This window comes from Plecotus auritus (genome assembly GCF_963455305.1).
Source record: "Plecotus auritus genome assembly, chromosome: 2".
Lineage (NCBI taxonomy): Eukaryota > Metazoa > Chordata > Mammalia > Chiroptera > Vespertilionidae > Plecotus > Plecotus auritus.
Window position 1 is genome coordinate 21,250,301 of NC_137771.1, and position 20,372 is coordinate 21,270,672.

Genomic DNA, 20,372 nt, shown 5'->3' on the forward strand with positions numbered 1-20,372 from the left:
TTCTGGATGATGTCCGTTTTGTCTTTTAGTTGTAGTTTTGATATTGTTGTGCGAGGCAGCAGTTTAGGTGTTTACCTGTGCTGCCATCTTGGTTTCTTCCTCTAATTAAGGTTTAACTGTTGTCCGGAACCATGTGCACTGCAACATACTGGGCAGGCTTGCTGGTTGCCTGCGCCAGCTGCTAGGTGAGTTCAGAGAGGAGCCCGTTTGGTACCGAGGCATGGGGCACATTGGTATTCACCACAAACATCAATGAGGACTGGGGTCATGAACCAGCATGTGCCTGTGTCTCTCTCCTTAATCTCTCTTAATCTAGGTCACTTTTTTTTGTTGTTTTTTTTTTTGTAATATATTTTTTTATTGATTTCGGGGAGGAAGGGAGAGGGGCAAGAGAGATAGAAACATCAGTGATGAGAGAGAATCATTGGTTGGCTGCCTCCTGCACACCCCCTCCTGGGGGTGGAGCCTGCAACCTGTGCATGTGCCCTTCACTGGTATCGAACCCAGGACCCTTCAGTCTGCAGGCCGACGCTCTATCTACTGAGCCAAACCAGCTAGGGCGGTGTCACCTTTTTTAAAAAAATATATCTTTATTGATTTAGAGAAGAAGGGAGAGGGAAAGACAAAAACATCAATGATGAGAGAGAATCATTGATCAGCCACCTTCTGCACACCCTCTAGTGGGGATCAAGTCCGCAACCCTGACATGTGCCTGACTGGGAATCGAACTGTGACCTCCTGGTTCATAGGTCGATGCTCAACCATTGAGCTGCACCAGCCAGGCCAGGTCACTTGCTTTGTAGATTGTCCCACATTTTGAATTGTGTTTGTTTCCCTTTTTTGGTGTCATTTAACTTGTTCGTCCATCCCCTGTATTTACTATAAACTGGAAGTTGGGTCTAGAAGATGGATTAGATTCAGATTAAGCATTTTTTGGCTGGAATAATTCATAGGTACTGTTGTGTATTTATCCTGTATCAAATTAGGAGGTACCACCTAATGACAGGTACTTCCACTAATAGTGATGCTAAGTTTAATCACCTTGTTAAAGTGTTAATTGAAACATTTCTCCATTGTAAGGTACATTATTTCCTTTGTAATTAGTAAATCATCTGTGGAGTGCTGCTTTGGTACCATTCAAATATCCTCTTCCACAATTATTCACCTAATGGTTTGAGCATTCATTGATGATCCTTGCCTGAATCAGCCACTATAGAGAGAATTGGATAGAAAATATTCATTTTCTAAATATATAATTTTTCTGTAATTGTTAGCTGGCATTCTTCTATATAGATTTTTTAGTATCACTTTTACCTCATGGATTTATTGTTTTTGAAAAGGTTTTATTATATACAGAGGGGATGGGACTCAGTCCTTGGCTGTTGCCTTCCTCATTACTGTACAGAGGTTGCTGAGCTCCTCTCTCTCCTTTTTGGCCCAGTTGTGTGTCCCCACCCAACTTCAGTGTCTGTTTGTCCTTGGAGATCTTGAGCAGCTTCATGGTGGATTGTTAGAGGGCAAAACCGCACACCCCTCAGATCATGGCTCACATGAACTTAGTGTGCTTGGTAAGGCACTCCTGGCTGCAGCTGTGCCTCGCCTTGTTCATGTTCTCGGTTACCATGTAGCTTTTTTGAGGCTCATCGCCATGGGGTGGCGCAGAGCCATGGCTACTGCTCTTCATTGGCTGTCGCCACCGAAAGGCCCACATTGCATAGAACCCCTCATGGATTTTAAAAAAAACGATGTGTTATAATCAATGCATTTTTTTATTTTTCCCCTGATTTGACCAATAGGAACTCCTTCAAGTGGGTTCCTGTGTCTTCTGACAACCCCATTACTCTTTTTTTTAAATTGTGATAAGAAAACAACATTTACCATTTTAAGTATACAGTTCAGTAGTGTTATGTTTATTCATATTGTTGTGAAACAGATATCTAGAACTTTTTATCGTGCAAATCTCAAACTCTCTACTCATTAAAAACAACTAGGCTTCCCTCCCTCCTAGGAGCCCCTGATAACCACCATTCTACCTTGTTTCTATTAATTTGACTACTCTAGTTACCTCATATAAATAGAATCATACAGTACTAGTCTCTTTGTGAACGACTTATTTCACTTGGCATAATGTCCTCAAGGTTCATCCGTGATGTAGCATGTACCAAAATTCCCTTCCATTTTCTGGCAGAACTAGGCCCGATACACGAAATTCATGCAAGGGGCTCGGCCCTCACAGCCCCGGCTTTGTCTGGATGGTTGTCTGGATGGTTTTTCTGCTGTTTGGCCTAATTAGCATATTAGCTCTTTATTATATAGGACGAGAAGCCCAATGCACGAAGATTCGTGCAAGAATAGGCCTTCCTTCTCCTGGCTGCCGGCATGCCGCAGGCTCGCTCAGGCAGCCTGTGCAGTGGCGGCGGCGGTGGCCAGCCCTGTGCGCTCCAGTGGCGCCGCTTCCTCCTCACCCGCCTTCTCTGGAGAGTTCCTCTGTGCAGCGCTGGCACTCCCGGGGAGTTGCGGAGGGGAAGAGGTGGGGAAAGCGAGGCAGGCGGGGAGGACTGGAAAGGTTGGGTACGCTAGTGCATTTCACTTTCCCATTGTGAAAGTGGGATGCAACTGGCCCCCTTCCTCATCCTCTTCCTCCTCTGCCCTCTTCCTCCTGCCCACCCACCCTCCTTTCACACCCATCGCCCCTCCCCTCTTGATTTGGCGAGATAGGGAGGAGGGAGATCTGATAATTTGGGTTACTGTGTAGGTGGCCTCTTTGATCTATTCAAAACAAAGTTGAGCAGCCACCATCGCCCCTTAGCTGGCCCGGGGCTCCCAGGGTGGGCTAATGTGTACCGAGTGAGCTCGGGGCTGCTCCAATGCTAGGGTTTTGTTTACCAGAGCAGCGGGGCAGGAGTGGGGTAGAGGGAGACGCCAGACACTGGGAGCTGTGACCTCAGGCACCAGAGGGTTGCCTCTGAGGGGCGGGGGTAAGGGGGGGCTGAGCCATAGGGAGCTGCAAGGACAGTTGACAGGTGTGGAGCACAGCAGGGAGGCCCTGAGGAGGCTCACTGCCCAGAGGCCAGGAGCGGCCAGTCGGGGGCGGGGGGGGGGGGCAGGGCTGCCGCCAGCTTTGTTGGGTTAATTTGCATACTCACTCCTGATTGGATGTGGGCGTCGTGAAGTGATGGTCAATTTACATGTTTCTCTTTTATTAGTATAGATAGTATTCCATTGTATGTATATCCCACATTTTATTTTCCATTCATCCTTCAGTGGACATTTAGGTTGCTTTTTGCCTTGACTACAAGGAAAATCAGTCAAAATTTGTACTAGATCAGTGCCATGTTGTTGACTTATAGGCGACATGTTTACATTATTCCTTTCTATTTAATCTTTTTTTCCTTTTTATTTCCATTTTATTAATCTATTCATAAAAGCAGTAGCCTAGCCTTGGCTGGTGTTGCTCAATTGGTTGAGCATCACCCCATGCACTGAAAGATCGTCAGTTCGATTCCTCATCAGGGGACATACCCAGATTTTGGGTTCGATCCCCGGTCAGGGTGGTATGGGAGGCAGCTGATCATACTACTCTTTCTTCTCCCTCTTTCTCTAAAATCAATGAAAATGTATTTTATTTTTTAAAACATCTTGATTTTTTCATGTCAATAAGTCTTTTTTTTAATATATTTTTATTGATTTCAGAGAGGAAGGGACAGGGAGAGATAGAAATGTCAATGATGAGAGAATCATTGATTGCCTCCTGCACTTGCCCAACTGGAGATCAAGCCTGCAACGGGGCATGTGTCCTGACTGGGAATCAAACCAGTGACCTCTTGGTTCATAGGTTGACGTTCAACCACTGAGCCATGCTGGCTGAGCTGAAAACATTTTTTTAAAAAGAAGAAGAAAAAAACAGTAGCCCACACCCCTATAGCACTTTTTTTTTTCCTTTTTCTTTTTCTTGCCTCTTCATTCTTTACCCTGTACTTGGCATTTTTTTTAATTACATGGCATAGAGACATTGTGAATGCCTTTAAGTAACTGAGGATTTACAGGAGAAAATGAAGATTAATAAATGCTCAACAACATAGCCAGGCCTCATAGTAAAAAGTATCAGCCATAGAGCCAGACCCCTTCAGAAATGGTGTCTTTGTTCCCTACATAGGTTTTCCCTGCTGATTTAGTGCTTCTGCTCTCTATTAGCTATCTCAAGTTCTGTTCCCTAGATCCCTGTCTGTGTACTCTTCTCTCTCCTCATTGCTAAAGCTCACATTCACATTACAAAGAGAGTATCTGATTTATAAGCCAGGCCAGCTTATAAATTATTAGTCAGCTGAGAGAATCCCTGTTCTTGGATCATGTGCCAAACTTGATTTAGTAGGGTCATGTGATGCCAGATAAAACCTGTGAGAAGGGCCATTGGCATAGCAAGCACTCAGCATTATCATTCCTCCTCCTCTAAAAATTGACTCACTTTTAACTTATTAAGGACAGTTATTAGACTGGATTTCCCTCCAAACCAGTCAGCTACATATTTATAGATTAAGGTTTAGATGAATTGCTGATCTCATTCCTGAAATGTTGAGGTTTTTTTCCTCCTAATTTCATTCTTAGGTGAATTTCCTTTTTAGCCACAAAACAAAAGATAGCCTTCACCATCTTTTAGCCACAACTTAAAATAAACTCATGGAACTAATTGTTAGTCCAAGAAAGCCCATCTGTTAAGAGACTATGAAGGGAAGAGAAAATTCAGAATTCGAAACCAAAATGTTTCCATTCTTGTTAGTATGTCTAAATTTGGAGGAAGAAGATTGAAGCTTTGAGCTGGTCTTACGTTTTTTTTTTTTTACTTCACAAACTTTCCTTTTTTATTTTATTTTATATTGCCTTTTTAAAAGAAAATCTTTATTGTTGAAAGTATTACATAGGTCCTCCTTTTCCCCCCGTTAACCTCTTCCAGCCCACTCTCATCCTCCCCCTGCCCCCAGGCCCTCACCACCCCATTGCCTATATCCATGGGTTATACATATATGCATACAGGTTCATTGGTTGATCTCTTCCCACCCACCCTCTCCTACCTTCCTCTGAGATTCAACAGTCTGTTCATGCTTCTATGACGCTGGATCTTTTTTTGATCATCTATTTATTTGGTGTATTAGATTTCACATATGAGTGAGATCATGTGATACATATCTTTTATTTATTTATTTAAATTATTGTTTAAAGTATTACATATGTCTACTTTTCCCCTCATTGACCTCTCCCCAGCCATTCCCCCCCTACTGTCTGTGTCCATGGGTTATGCTTATATGCATGCATAAAAGTCCTTCGGTTGATCTACCCCACCCACCCCTTCCCTCTGAGGTTGCCAGTCTGTTCAATGCTTCTGTGTCTCTGGATCTATTTTTGTTCATCAATTTATGTTGTTCATTATATTCCACAAATGAGTGAGATCATGTGATACTTTTCTTTCTCTGATTGGCTTATTTCACATAATGCTATCCAGGTCCTTCCATGCTATTGCAAATGGTAAGCGTTCCTTCTTTTTTACAGCAGTATAGTATTCCATTGTGTAGATGTACCACAGTTTTTTAATCCACTCATCTGCTGATGGGCACTTAGGCTGTTTCCAAGTCTTAATCTATTGTAAATTGCGCTGCTACGAACATAGAGGTGCATATATTCTTTCAGGTTTCTTAGGATATATTCCTAGAAGTGGGATGACTGGGTCAAATGGGAGTTCCATTTTTAATTTTTTTGGGGAAACTCCATACTGTTTTCCACAGTGGCTGCACTAGTCTGCATTCCCACCAGCTATGTACTAGGGTTCCCTTTTCTCCACAACCTTGGCAACACTTGTCAGTTGGTTGATTTGTTGATGATAGTCATTCTGACAGGTGTGAGGTGGTATCATTGTCATTTGGATTTGCATCTCTCGGATGATTAGTGACTGAGCATTTTTTCATATGTCTCTTGGCTTTCTTTATGTCCATTTTGGAGAAGTGTCTATTTAGATACTTTACCCATTTTTTAATTGGATTGTTTGTCTTCCTTTTCTTAACACATTGCAGGTGGATCACGAGCATTCTCATGTTTTCATATTACACAGTGTTTTACATAAAAGTTAAGGGCACACCTTAAAATTAAATACCCATTGCATTTTGAAGTTATTTATTACCTGTTCTTACAAGCTAATATCTTTTTAAAGTATGATACTTTGTAAAACGTTTTTTGTACTCGTTCAATTGAAACTTATGTGGCCACTGGGTAAAGCTAGCAATAAAACTATTGGTGGCAATGTGTTAAGTTGTATGAGTTCCCTATATATTTTGGAGATTAACCCCTTATCAGATGTATCTTTTGCAAATATGTTCTGCCATGTAGTGGGCTTTCTTGTTATTTTTTTTTTTTTTTTTTTTTATTTTTAATATATATTTTATTGATTTTTTACAGACAGGAAGGGAGAGGTATAGATAGTTAGAAACATCGATGAGAGAGAAACGTCGATCAGCTGCCTCCTGCACATCTCCTACTGGGGATGTGCCCGCAACCAAGGTACATGCCCTTGACCGGAATTGAACCTGGGACCTTTCAGTCCGCAGGCCGACGCTCTATCCACTGAGCCAAACCAGTTAGGGCTTTCTTGTTATTTTGATGATGGTTTCTTTTGCAGTGCAGAAGCTTTTTATTTTCATTTAGTCCCATTTGTTTATTTTCTCCTTAGTTTCTGTTGTCCTAGGAGATGTATCGGTAAAACATACTGTTATGAGAGATGTCTGAGATTTGGGTGCCTATGGTTTCTTCTAGGACTTTAGTGATTTCACGTCTTACATTTAAGTCTTTTATCCATTTTGAACTTATTCTTGTGTATGGTATAAGTTGGTGGTCTAGGTTGTTTTTTTTTACTTGTACGTGTCCAGTTTTCCCAACACCATTTATTGAAGAGACTATCTCTGCTCCAGTAATTAAGCACAGTGGCTTGGGTTGATTTCTGGGTTCTCTGTTCTGTTTCATCCATCTATATGACTGTTCTTGTGCCAGTACCAGGCTGTTTTGAGCACAGTGAGTGGCTTTGTAGAATAACTTGATATCTGGTATTGTGATTCCTCCAATTTTGTTGTTCTTTCTTAAGATTGTTACAGCTATTCAGAGTCTTTTTTTTGGTTCCATGTAAATTTTTGGAGTGTTTATTGTAGGTCTGTGAAATATGCCATTGGTATTTTAATAGGGATTGCATTGAATCTATAGATTGCTTTGGGTAGTATGGACATTTTAATGATTTTGATTCTACCAATCCATGAACATGGTGTATTCTTCCACTTACGTCTTTCTCTGTCTCTTTTTTCAACGTCATATAGTTTTCAGAGTACAGGTCTTTTACCTCCTTGGTTAAGTTTATTCCTAGGTATCTTATTTTTTTTGTTGCAATGGTGATCATTAAGTCTTATTAATAATAAAGGTTACCATAGTCCATCAGTAAGTTCTTAGTGCTAATGAAAACTTAAATGTTTTTTGGTGTATGAGCTGAGCCCTAATTATTGAGCCCTTGTTTACACAGGCTGTGCCATGTGCCAACTGGGTATGCAAGATACATACTGTGTTACGTTTTTTGCTTTCTTTTTTAAAAAAATATATTTTTATTGATTTCAGAGAGGAAGGGAGAGGGAGAGAGAGTTAGAAACATCAATGATGAGAGTGATTCATTGATTGGCTGCCCCCTGCATGCCCCCTACTGGGGATCGAGCCTGCAACCAAGGCATGTGCCCTTGACTGGAATCGAACCCAGCACCCTTGAGTCCATAGGCCAGTGCTCTATCCACTGAGCAACACAGGTTAGGGCATGTTTTTTGCTTTCTAATCCCCACTACAAAATGTCAGTCCCAGAAAAATTTTTTAGGAAACTCAACCCATGGTATTGTTAGAATTTGGGCTCTGTCACTAGCTATGTAACTGCCGGAAGCTAATTCCAGCATGTCATAAATGCAAGAGTTTCATCAAAAGGTTGATGGAACTTGGGGACTCAGTAAGGGCTGAATCACATATGTTATTGCCTGTTGGAAATGGCTGAGGGCATTTCCCCAAACCAGAAAAGGATGCAAAAATGATTGCTTGCTGCCAGACGGCTAAGGGCATTTCAATCTACATGTTATTGTCCCCTACTGGCCAAACACCTGAACAGCCGAAGGCAATTCCTCCAATCTGACAATGGATTCTGTATACTAAACCTTGCTTTAGGATAATTTGGGTTAATAAAAAGCAAGGAGTCCAGAGAGATGAGAGAACTTAGTTTCTTTAGCCAAGCTCCTCTGGCCCCCCAAATCCCTTCCAAAATTCTGTTTCGTCTCTGGACTCTTCAATAAATTTACATACAACGCCCTAGCCGGCTTGGCTCCGTGGATAGAGCGTCAGTCTGCGGACCAAAGGGTCCCAGGTTCGATTCCGGCCAAGGGCGCATGCCTGGGTTGCGGGCTTGATCCCCAGTTGGGGACGTGCAGGAGGCAGCCAATCAATGATTCTCTTTCATCATTGATGTTTCTATCTCTCTCTCCTTCTCCCTTCCTCTCTGAAATCAATAAAGAAATATATAAATAAATAAATAAATAAATAAATTTACATATAGCACCTTCTCCAGATTCCTGAAACACACACCGGCATGTAACCTTGGACAGATTGCTTCTCTGTGCCTGTTTCTTCATCTGTAAAATGGGGAAAATACCACATATGATTGTTATCAGAAATAAGTAAGGTAGTTTATACAAAACGCATAGATAATGCCTAATATATGGTAAGTGCTCCTGCTGGATTATGATGCCTAGTAGTTGAATACATGAAGCCTCCTTGGGCCTCATCGATCAGTCTTTTTCTTCTTTTAATTTAAAATGTATAGGTTTCTTGGTAGAAGGTTTATAGTATATCTTTAGTTTCCATCATCAAGGCAGTTTTCTAGAGATAAGTGAACTAAAGGACATGGTCTATAGATAGTCTTGTTTCATTTTGAGGTTGTACATCAAAATTGCATATCTTGCCAGCCCTCCTTTGGTGATGCTTTGGCAGGAAAATTTTAGTTTGAAATTCTTACAAAGCTGATTTTCCCCTCATTGCAACATTCTTTTTTGGGAGCTAGAGGGAATAGGGTGCTAGTGATGTGAAAGTAGGGTATAGGAAAGGGGCAATTTAGTATCAAGACCTTTGATTTTAGATGGACAAACCTAAAGGCAAGGGATTTTCTAATTAAAAATTACTTTCTTAAAGGGGAAATTTATATTTCTTTATCAAGAAGTGAGATTAGAAAACTTGCTGGGGAGGAGAAACCAAGATGGCGGCATAGGTAAACACCTAAACTGCTGCCTCGCACAACAATATCAAAACTACAACTAAAAGACAAAACGGACACCATCCAGAACCACAGGAAAGCTGGCTGAGTGGAAATTCTACAACTAGAAGGAAAGAGGAAAGCACATTGAGACTCAGAGGAGCTGCAAAAGGCTGAGGTACGGAAACGCGCGCGCGTGCACGGAGAGGACGGGCGGTTGAGTGCGCGGCTGGCTTTCTAAAGCGGGAGAGAGAGGGAAGCTCCCGACTGCGCTGAACTCCAGTCCCGGGTGAGACTCTGGGAATCCAGATTTATTTGGGGGGAATCTGGACTTCCAGGAAAAGAGAAAGCACACTGAGACTTGGGAGCTGTGGAAGGCAGAGGTCTGGAGGCGCGCACGCGCAGAGAGGACTGACTGCTGAGTGCACGGGTGGCTGAGTGCACGGCTGGCTTTCTAAAGCAGGAGGGAGACGGAAGCTCCCTACTATGCTGAACTCCAATTCCGGGCGAGTTTCTGGGAATCCAGACTCATTTGGGGAGAAACTGGACTGTCTGGCAGCGGGCAAAACTCAAGGGCGGCTTTCTCTCAGAGGTGCTTGCAGTGATTACCAAGGGACACAGACCCACGGGCCTCATAGGGCAGGGCTGATGGGAAGCCAAGGCTGCCTGCTCCACCCTGAGACTCCTCCCCATCCAAGCTGAGCACAGAGACTTTTGCAGTTTTGCAAGTCTTGTCTCATAAGGGTGTCTCCAGCACAGAAGTTCTCTCAGCGTAGACACAGCTGATCCTCACAGCCAATTGGCCTGTAAGTCAATTTCTCCCAGTGATACCAACAACATTCAAGACTTAACTACAACAAGGCTGTGCACACAGTCCACAAAGGGGTGCACTAAAAGTGTCCACCTCAGGTAACTGGGGGAGGCTGAGCCACTGGACCCTATAGGACACCTAGCAAACAAAGCTACTCTACCAACTCAGGGAAGCAGCGAAAATGCAGAGACAAAGAAACATCACAAATGAAAGAAATGGAGGAAAGCAAATGACTGGATAAAGAGTTCAAAACCATGGTTATAAGGTTTTTCAAGAATTTCCTGGAAAAGGCCAATAAATTTAGCGAGACCCTCAAGGATATGAAAAGGGCCAACTAGAAACTAAACATACACTGAATGAAATAAAAAATATTATACAGACACCTAACAGCAGACTAGAGGACCTCAAGAATCAAGACAAAGATTTGAAATACAAAGAAGCAAAAAACACTCAACCGGAAAAGCAAAAAGAAAAAAGAATCCAAAAATTTGAAGATAGTGTAAGGAGCCTCTGGAACAACCTCAAGCATACCAACATCCGAATTATGGGGGTGCCAGAAGAAGAGAGAGAGCAAGATACCGAAAACCTATTTGAAGAAATAATGACAGAAAACTTCCCCCACCTGGTGAAAGAAATAGACTTACAAGTCCAGGAAGCACAGAGAACCCCAAACAAAAGGAATCCAAAGAGGACCACACCAAAATACATCATAATTAAAATGCCAAGAGCAAAAGACAAAGAGAGAATATTAAAAGCAGCAAGAGAAAAACAGTTAGTTACCTACAAGGGAGCACCCATACGATTGTCAGCTGATTTCTCAACAGAAACTATGCAGGCCAGATGGGAGTGGCAAGAAATATTCAAAGTGTGAACCTACAACCAAGATTACTCTACCCAGCAAAGCTATCATTCAGAATTGAAGGTCAGATAAAGAGCTCACAGATAAGAAAAAGCTAAAGGAGTTCATCAACACCAAACCAATATTATATGAAATGCTGAAAGGTATTCTTTAAGAAGAGGAAGAAGAAGAAAAAGGTAAAGATAAACATTATGAACAACAAATACATGTCTTATCAACAAGTGAATCTAAAAATCAAGTAAATAAAAAATCTGATGCCAGAGCCAGTTTGGCTCAGTGGATAGAGCGTCGGCCTGTGGACTCAAGGGTCCCAGGTTCGATTCCGGTCAAGGGCATGTACCTTGGTTGCGGGCACATCCCCAGTAGGGGGCGTGCAGGAGGCAGCTGATCGATGTTTCTCTCTCATCGATGTTTCTAACTCTCTATCCCTCTCCCTTCCTCTCTTCCTCTCTGTAAAAAGTCAGTAAAATATATTTTAAAAAAATCTGATGAACAGAATAAATTTGTGAATATAATAGAATCAGGGACATAGAAAGGGAGTGGACTGACAATTCTCAGGGGGGGGGAAAGGGGTGTGGTGGTGCGGGAAGAGACTGGACAAAAACCGTACACCTATGGATGAGGACAGTGGGGGGGAGTAAGGGCAGAGGGTGGGGTGGGAACCAGGTGGATGGGAGCTATGGGGGGGAAAAAGGAGGAACAATTGTAATAATCTGAACAATAAAGATTTATTAAATTTAAAAAAAAGTGAGATTAATGTTTTATATCCATGTTAGTGAGACTGAACATTTTTTTCATTATGTTCTACTTGTATGAATTGCCTATTCGTGTCCTTGACCTATATTTTGTTTTATGAGGAGACTTATTGTTGTAGAAAAAGGATATTAAACCTTTGCCAAATATATTTCATATATATTTTGTCAATTGTCTTCTTTTATCCTTGGTTGTGCTTTTTTATATTACTGCACAGAAACTTTTAATGTAATGAATCTATAAATACTTCCTGAAAAGTATTATCTCATTATGGTTAGAGAGAGAATATCTGCTGAGTGCTGCTGAGTGTCATAGTTTATATGTAGACTTATCCATTTAATAAGCATTTTCCTTACAAATAGGTAGTTGTCATAGGATTTGAAGACTCATTGCAAACTAACATAGGCCTGAGGCTGTAACATCATAATAATAGCTACTACTTACTGCACACGGGCTGTATGCCAGGCAGTATGCTATGTCTTTTATGTACTGCTAGAGGACCAATGCACGAAATTTGTGCAGGAGTAGGCCTTCCTTCCCCCAGCTGCCAGCACCAGCTTCCCTCTGGCACCCGGGACCTGGGCTTCCCTCCAGCCGCCAGCAGGCACCTGGGACCTGGGCTTCCCTGGTAGCCCTGGCTTCATCCGGAAGGTTGTCTGGAAGGACGTCTGGTCTAATTAGCATATTACACTTTATTATTATAGATGTTCCTAATACTCCAAGCTAAATATTATTGTCCCCCACAGTGCCTTGATGAGTAAAGTGGGGCTAGAAGAAATGAAATGATTTGTCCAGGGTCAAGAACTAGTTAGCGACTGGATTGGAAATTTAATTTGTCTGCCTAACTTCAAAGTTTATATACTTTTTTACAAAGGTCGGATTCTTGAGGCTTTGAATAAATTGGTCGTAAATATTTTTTACCTGAACTTGAAAAGATGGTCTGTACCTTAGTTAGAGTGCTCTTGGTTCCTGAGAACATAGTAGATAAGATAATGAGAAGTATGTAAACTAGTGAAAGAAAGATCTCTGCTGTCTAGGGCAGTGGTTTTCAAAGTGTAATTCCCAGACCAGCAGCATTAGCATCACTTGGGCATTTATTAGAAATGCAAAATCTCATTTCCCACTTGAACCTACAGAATCAGAAGCTCTGGGGTTGGAACCCAGCAATCTGTTTTATAACACCTACAGCTGATTGTGATTCATGTTAAAATTTGAGAGCCACTGGTCTGGAGAAATTATTTTGTTTTCTCAAACCATAATTTCTTCTCTTGTGAGCTTCAGCCTAAGTCTCAACCCGTAAGTGCAAAATTAGTATCATCAAATAGTGGCAAAAGCTGAACTCAAAGCAGGTTGTTTTGAGTCCAATTTAATAAGCACTTAAGGCAAGTGTATTTCCCTGAGCTATAGATTTTCATCTCTAAAATGATGTTAATAACATCTCTCTCCATATAAGATATTTTTTTAGAATTAAGGTAATGTGTAAAGTGCTTACTAGCAACTTGCCAGACTCCCAGATAGGTGTTTGAGAAATTGCCTCCAGCAGTTTTTCTAGTCAAGCAAAAAGCCCCCACCCCTCTTCTATTCTCAACTTCTCTTGTTTCTTGAATGTATTTTGTTATCTTGTGTTCTAGGCCTTTGTATTCGCTATTTCTCTTGGACACCCCCACCGCCCATCCCTCTTTATCTCACCAACTTCTTACATCTTTAGATCCCTGCTTATAGTTTACTTCCCTTGGAGGCGACTTTCTCTAATCCCCATGCCCCAGTCTCTGCGTGTCACTGCACATATCACCTAGGGCAGATACAGTCTCTTAAAAACCACAACATTCTAGGGGACAGTAAAGTTCCTCACACATTGTAGGAGCTAATAAATGTTGAATGAATGAATGGTAGCTGTCTTATTGTCTCATCATCATCACCCAAAAACAAGCTCCCCTCTCTGGCTTGTAGTTTTTGTGCTGACTGGTTGTGATGATCAGAAATAGATAGTATTAGGACCAGTGCTTGTTTTCTCTTTCTCTGAAAGCTTTGACCTAGGCTGACATGGCAGTTCACTGAGCTGCTTTTTAACCACTGATCTCTCTGTATTGCAGGTGCCTTGGTGGAACTGTGTTCTCTGATGGATCAAGTTCATCATATGCATAACCATCCGCATCCTTCGGACCTCACCATTCGGTGAGTGGGTGATTAAAAGGAGGAGGAAGAGGGCAGAATTTGGCTATACGAGGATTGTGGTGGGAAGTTGAGGTTATAATTGTTTAAAATCAGAGGTGGAAAAAGAGGAATACAGTATAATGGAATGAGAACTGGACTGACATTCAGGAAACCTGGGTTCTAATACTAGCTTTGCAGTTTTTCATCTATATGATTTTGATCTAATCACTTTACTTCTCTGGTTCTTGCATCTGTAAAATTAAGATGTTGGACTAATTAATGTCAAAGGGCCTTTTAAAAAATATTTTTATAGGTTTTAGAGAGAGAGAGAGAAAGAAACATCAATATGAGAGAGAAACATGAGTCAGCTTCCTCCTGTAAACCCTACTGGGGATTGAGCCTGCAACCTGGGTATGTGTCCTGACCGGGAATGGAACCAGTGACCCTTTGGTGCATGGAACAACACTCAACCAACTGAGCCACTCTGGCCAGGGTTCAAAGGGCCTTTCTAGTGCTGAAATCTTACGGATTCTTGATGCAGTGTAATTTTATAGATTTAGTCACTTTGATCAGTTAACCAGAAAACTTAGAGTCATTTTTGTCTCCTTTCTCTCTCTCCATATATTTAATCCATTAGCAAATTTTATAAGCACCACATACAAAATATATCTAAAACCTGATCATTTTGCATCATTTTCACCTTGATTATTGTAAATCTAAATCATCTCCTGCTTCTGCCTTTGCCCGTCGACTGTTCTTAGCTCAGTAGCCAAAGAGATTCTTTCAAAGCATTAGTCATGTTAGATTCTCTTCTTTGCTCAGGATTTTCAAGTGGTTTTTGATTTCCCATCTTCTCATCTTCACGATCCCCTACATCTCCTATAAGGATCATGGCCTAGTCTGACAGCTCATCAACCTCATCTCCTACTACTCTGTGCTTTATTCATTCTGCTCTAGTCACTGGCTTCCTTGCTATTTTTCAGGTATGCAGACATTCTCCTACCTCAGCCTTTACACTCATTGTTTCCTCTGTAGTTATCAGAAAGACAATGTAGTGTAATGGTTATTAAATAAATTCTGGTGTGAATTCAAATCCAGGCTCTTCTGCTTACTCCACTGTATGACCTTGAGCAAGTTAGTTAACCTGAGGATCAGTTTCATTATGTGTACAAGTTGATAATGAGAGTGCTTTTCTCATAGGATTGTCATTAGCATTAAATGAGATGAGGTGTTCAAAGAATTGAAGTGCTTGTGTATAGGTCTAGGTAAAAATCAGGTATTGTTACAATTATTTTCAACCTGGCTGTTCCTCATAATCATCTGTGGAGATGTCCAAAAATATAGGTGTCCAGGCTCTGATTATAGGGATTCTAAATCATTAAGTCTGGAGGTGAGGGAGGGGCCAAGAATCTGTATCTTTAAAAAGATTCCCAGGTGGGTTATTAGGAACAGCTAGAGTTGAGAATGGGCTCAAATGATCTCAGTGGTCCTCTTCAGAACCCAGCCCAGCACATGACTAAAGGAGACTCAAGAAACTCTAAGTCTGTGCCATTAATTGTTAAGTCTCTAAACTTGCAGTGTGATGCTCACATGATGACTTACCTTCTCTGGGAATTTTATTCTAATTTTAACTGCTGTGTTCTGAGCAACCTTGAGCTGTGTCAGACAGTGAGGTCCTGTTGGAGGTAGAGCTCAATGAAATGTAGATCCTGTTCTAAATGTTCCCAGAGGGGGAAAGTATTTTTTTTCCTACTTAATCATTATTATACATTGTACATTAGGTTTTCTTGGGACATTTGTTACCACATAATACCTGACTGGGAATTAGGTGGTTTTGGAATTTGGAAGGAAATAGCAATTATAATATGACTTGTGTATAAAATTTTGAGAATTGAAATGTAAAATTTGATTTCTTAAAATAATGATATTCTTAAAATAGAAGTATACGAAGAGCCATCCCAGCTGAAACCATCATCTTTTCTGTTTTTATTTTCTCTCTCTCTTGACAGAAACTATGCCCGGTTCCGACAGAAACCTCTAGAAAGATACAGTCTGACTCAGTGGGTTGACAGGAACAAGCGAAGCCACCAGCGGTTCCAGAGTCTCTAAGATATCCAATACAGTCCGTGTGTCTCACCCCATTAGCAGTGAAGGTCCCTGTCCAGGTCCTGTCCAGAGCAGCATCTCATCTTCTGCTGTTTTGTGCTTGGCAGATTTTGAATTTTATTTTTCACAAGATTTTTATTTAAAGAACTTTTTGCCTTTTGGAAGTGCCCATTGCCGACTTGAAATTTTTTGTATAAAATCCTTCAGGCGTGCGTGCGTGTGTGCGTGTTTAAGCAGTGTTAAGATGATACAGTTTTTGTTTCTTTAAACTGAAGGTGGCCACCTCCTGAAAGCTGACATTAAGTCAAAACATCCAGGCTCAAACTAATCACCCACCTTTATGCAGGAGTGAAGTCTACTGGTGCCCAAAAGAAATAATCTTGTAATCTTCTATAAGGAAGAGATTCTTTATCAGGCTGCAAGCCATTGTTAATTGCTCATGATTTATAAATGGATACAAATAACTTTTAACACCCCTCTTTTTTATTATAATCTCTAATTACCTGTCAAAATTTTAAAGTTGGTAATCCAAAATATTTGAAATAGGATAGATGTCCTGTTGAAAGGACAAATTAAAAGTATAAATCTTCTCTCCTTTTTGTATCTACTATCTGCCTTTGTTTTTTGGCTTTTATTTCATTCTTTATCAAACTTACTTTGCATAGTAGTGTTTGCAGAGCGTATACATCTTAACTTTGCCAGGAGACGGCTGACTGAGTAACCCATGTTGATTTGTGGTCTTGTAACTGTCTTCTCTGCCTTTTTTCAAGGATTTGCCTTTTTTTTACCCAGTGACCACTGTGCTCTCTAGGGTTCGACCGATAAATTCCTGTTAGACATGGATGTGCCTCTTAAGAACAGTGTCCCTACTCTCTTTATTGAAGAGCTGCTCACCCAGGGTCTCGCTTCCAGGACAGTCCAAAAAGTCAATTCTATTGAGGTGTCAGTCTTCAGTTTCATCTGCTGAACCCAAACTGTAAGGATGAGGTCATGTGTTAGTGAGCTTCCATCCTGTGGGAGAAACTTTGGAGAGGCACTTTTTTGTCTCCGTTATTAGTCAACAAGAGGTGCCTTTAGACCCTGGATGTTATCATCTCATTTGGTTGAACCTCTGATGCACAGTTTCACAAAACTGCTAACGTGGGTCTAATATAGTTGTGATTAAGCCTGTGCACAAAACATTACCTGATCTTAAGGTTTGGTTTTCTAACCCAAGTTGATAGACTACAGCCATCTTAATGGATGCCTTAGGAGTTTGCTGTTCTTTCTTTAAAGACAGCTCTAGACATCTTTCAGGAGATTTTGCAGTCCAGCATTCATGCTGTTGCTCACTCGCTGTGACAGTTGTACATAGTTGCTGTAGCACAGCCTATGATACTGGCTAGCTGCCTCTCTGGTTTTGTTGTTTCATCAGCTCCATCTTTGTGAGTAACCCTTCTTAAACATCCTTCCCTGCTTTAGAAACTGACTTGGGAAGCGCTTGGTCATTCGTGCCACCAATAAATTTAGATAGATATCCCTAAGTATTGTTTTTATCTGGTTCAGGATTCTCTTTTCCTTGGACATTTTGTTTAATTCTGAGACCAAAATGCTAAAAAGTTACATGCAAAGGCAAGAGTCAAATCTATTTTTTCAGTTATCATTTAATATATCAGTTGCTTCTCCAGGTTTCCCTAAATTAAGTTGATAGAGTGAGACAAGCAAAAATCTATCTACCTTTGGAACCACAACATAGCTAAAATTAATCATAGCTGGAATAACTAGCATTGCAATTGTCTAGTTCCCCATAGATAACCCAAGTTCTGAAGAGACAGTGTTTTGCTTAGGCCAAAATCTAGGACTCATGTTCCTACCTTCCTGGTACAAAAGGGTTTAAGCCTGAATCTGTAATGGGAGCATTGCCTTTGCCAAATCATATGAGTGACAGGTTAACTATAAAATGTGACAATCACATTTCCTCTTTGCTCAAATAATTCTGTTTTTCCAAAGCTTTAGCAGCTTAATTAAATCTGTTGGACTGGAGGAGGAGAGAACTGTTCTCTAGCAGTTAACATAATATTCTTCAAGGAGAAAAAAACAGCCAAAGAAAACTCATTATTAGGCATTCCCGCCTTAAAGAAGCTGGTGGGTAAAATCTGGAGTTTTAATATGTTTTTAAAGATGCATATCTTATACTTGGTGTTGGCCTCTAAGTCTAGTATTTCATGTGGAATTGTTACTGTATTTTATGTTACATACATTGAACTGCCTACCTACCTTTCTTCATCCAGGATGACATTCTCACCACAGGGGTATTGATAAAGCAGAGTAAAAATGTGCTGTTTATGTAGTTTACTTAGAGGCAAAGAGCCGGAAATAACCTGCAATTTTGCATCTAATGCAGGCCCTGCTTTGAGTTTTTGTCAGGATCAGTTATGAAACAAGTTTGGTGCCTCTTTATCATGGTTTTTCCCTTGTAGCAGTTGTGTTTAATGTCATTAAAAAGAAATAAAAGTTCTTGTCAGTGGCATATGTACTGTGACCGTCTGTTGCAGGCTTTGAAGGAGGGTTCCTTCCTCCTTTGCGTAGGTAGGTTAGTGGGGTATAGAAGGGGGTGGCAGTTAGTAGAATGTGGTGCTGGGGAGGCGGGGGTGCATGCTCCCTATTCTTTTGAGGGTAAATTACAGTGTTGGAAAAGGCGTTCCTGCAGCTAAGAAATGTTGAAATTGATTGAGATTTGCAGCTACATATAGTGCATGTCAGGAGCCTGACACTGGGAGAGCCTGAAATATCACTGGGCTGCTGTTTTTGCAGAGGGGAAAATGGCTCAGCCTGATCAAATAGACATTGCCTTGCATTCCTTCCCATGTTTGTGTTTGACCTCTGTGCCTCTGCCACTCCAGAGTTAGCCCTGATTAAGGAAGAAGCTGAACCATCCTGGGACATTCTCCCTTTGAAAGGGATGTGAAGCCAGAATTGATAGTGCAAAATTGAAGCTTGTTCTTCTCCAGAAATTGACTATTCCTAGAATCTGGGGTGAAGGTTGGATAAGTATGGGTCGATATGCGAGACACAGTGTTCCTTAGATCCTTTCTGTGAACCTAAGCTTCTTAGTACCCCCCAGGAACAAGGATGACAGGGAAGGCAATAATCGCATGGCACCTAGGTTAGCCATTGCTTTTTAAAATTCAGCTCCTGCTGAGAAAATAAGGGGCAACATGTTTGGACAGGCTTTCTGAGCTGCTGTTCTATAAATTTCATGTAGTATATATTTTACAGTCCAAGTAGAAGGTTCAATATAAATTTGCTAAGTACTCAGCTATTTGGTATTGTCTGAGTCAGAGGTGCTTCTGACTTGTACATACCTATTTTGTTCCTATCAGGTAGACAATCCTTTGTCCAGGAATTGCTCATTTCCTTTTTTGCAAGGTGTGACTGTAGGCTTCAAAGGTTTCAGAGACCAGGCTGGATTCTCTGGCATGATGGTGTCCCTTACCCTTCGTTTGTTTCATGTTATGGAAAAGTGAGGAGAAAGACAAACGGACCTTCTTGAAAATGGGCTCATTCTGTAATCATTCTTTAAAACATTCTCCTGTTTTGAGCTTTTACAGAAAGAAAAAACCCCAAGTACTTAAAACTGGAAAGCTGAGTTCCTGTCTCTTCTGGGTATTGTCCTGCTTTTCTGAGAGTAAACAATTATTCCTAAGCTGATTCTAAGGTATGCCTGGCTTTGTATGCCAAAGCACCTGTCTGGAAAAAAATTCCCACTTGGCACAGGAAGTATCAGCTGGTCAGTGGTGGAATTCCTTAATGAACAAGCTCCTGCCTTGTCAATCCTCCCCACCTGTCTTCCCCCTATGACAACTGGAACATGCCATAGACAGAAAATCTGACCCTCCCTAGCACCCAGTGAGAAGGCTGTGGACCCTAGCTGATTTGGCACATCAGGGGACTGAAGGATCCCAGGTCCGATTGCAGTCAAGGGCACAAGCCCGTCTTGCGGGCTCCATCCCCAGTAGGGGGCGTGCAGGAGGCAGCTGATTAATGATTCTCATCATTGATGGTTTCTAGCTCTCCCTCTCCCTTTCTGAAATCAATAAAAATATTTTTTTTTAAAGAGAAGGGGGTGGAATGTAATGATTTGGACAATCTTCAAAGCAGTCCATGTGATAGTCATGAAATGTATCATTAAGGAACTATTTGTATACAAAGATTCCCTTCAATTTAGCTTCAAGTAGCTTGATGAGACTGGAGCTGGGGGGATAGTATCCCATTTACATAAACAATTTGTTGGAGGCTTCTTCTTAAAAGCAAAATCCAAACTCTGACAAATAGGTTTAAAGAAGGTGAGAAAGTAGAAGTCTGAAACGTGATGTTTGGGGAGATTTTACATATTTCTGTAAAGG

The 20,372-nt window shown here is 41.2% G+C and overlaps 1 protein-coding gene across 1 annotated transcript in view; it reads left to right on the forward strand.

Annotated features, from left to right (window-relative positions):
• Positions 1–19,286, forward strand: part of S100PBP (S100P binding protein) — a 38,175-nt gene extending 18,889 nt beyond the window's left edge. Inside the window, exons 6-7 of the mRNA XM_080657005.1 lie at positions 13,821–13,902; positions 15,891–19,286. Of these exons, the coding sequence (XP_080513131.1) occupies positions 13,821–13,902; positions 15,891–15,990 (182 nt within the window). The 3' untranslated portion in view covers positions 15,991–19,286. The remainder of the gene's footprint in view (positions 1–13,820; positions 13,903–15,890) is intronic.
• Positions 19,287–20,372: the final 1,086 nt, after the last annotated feature.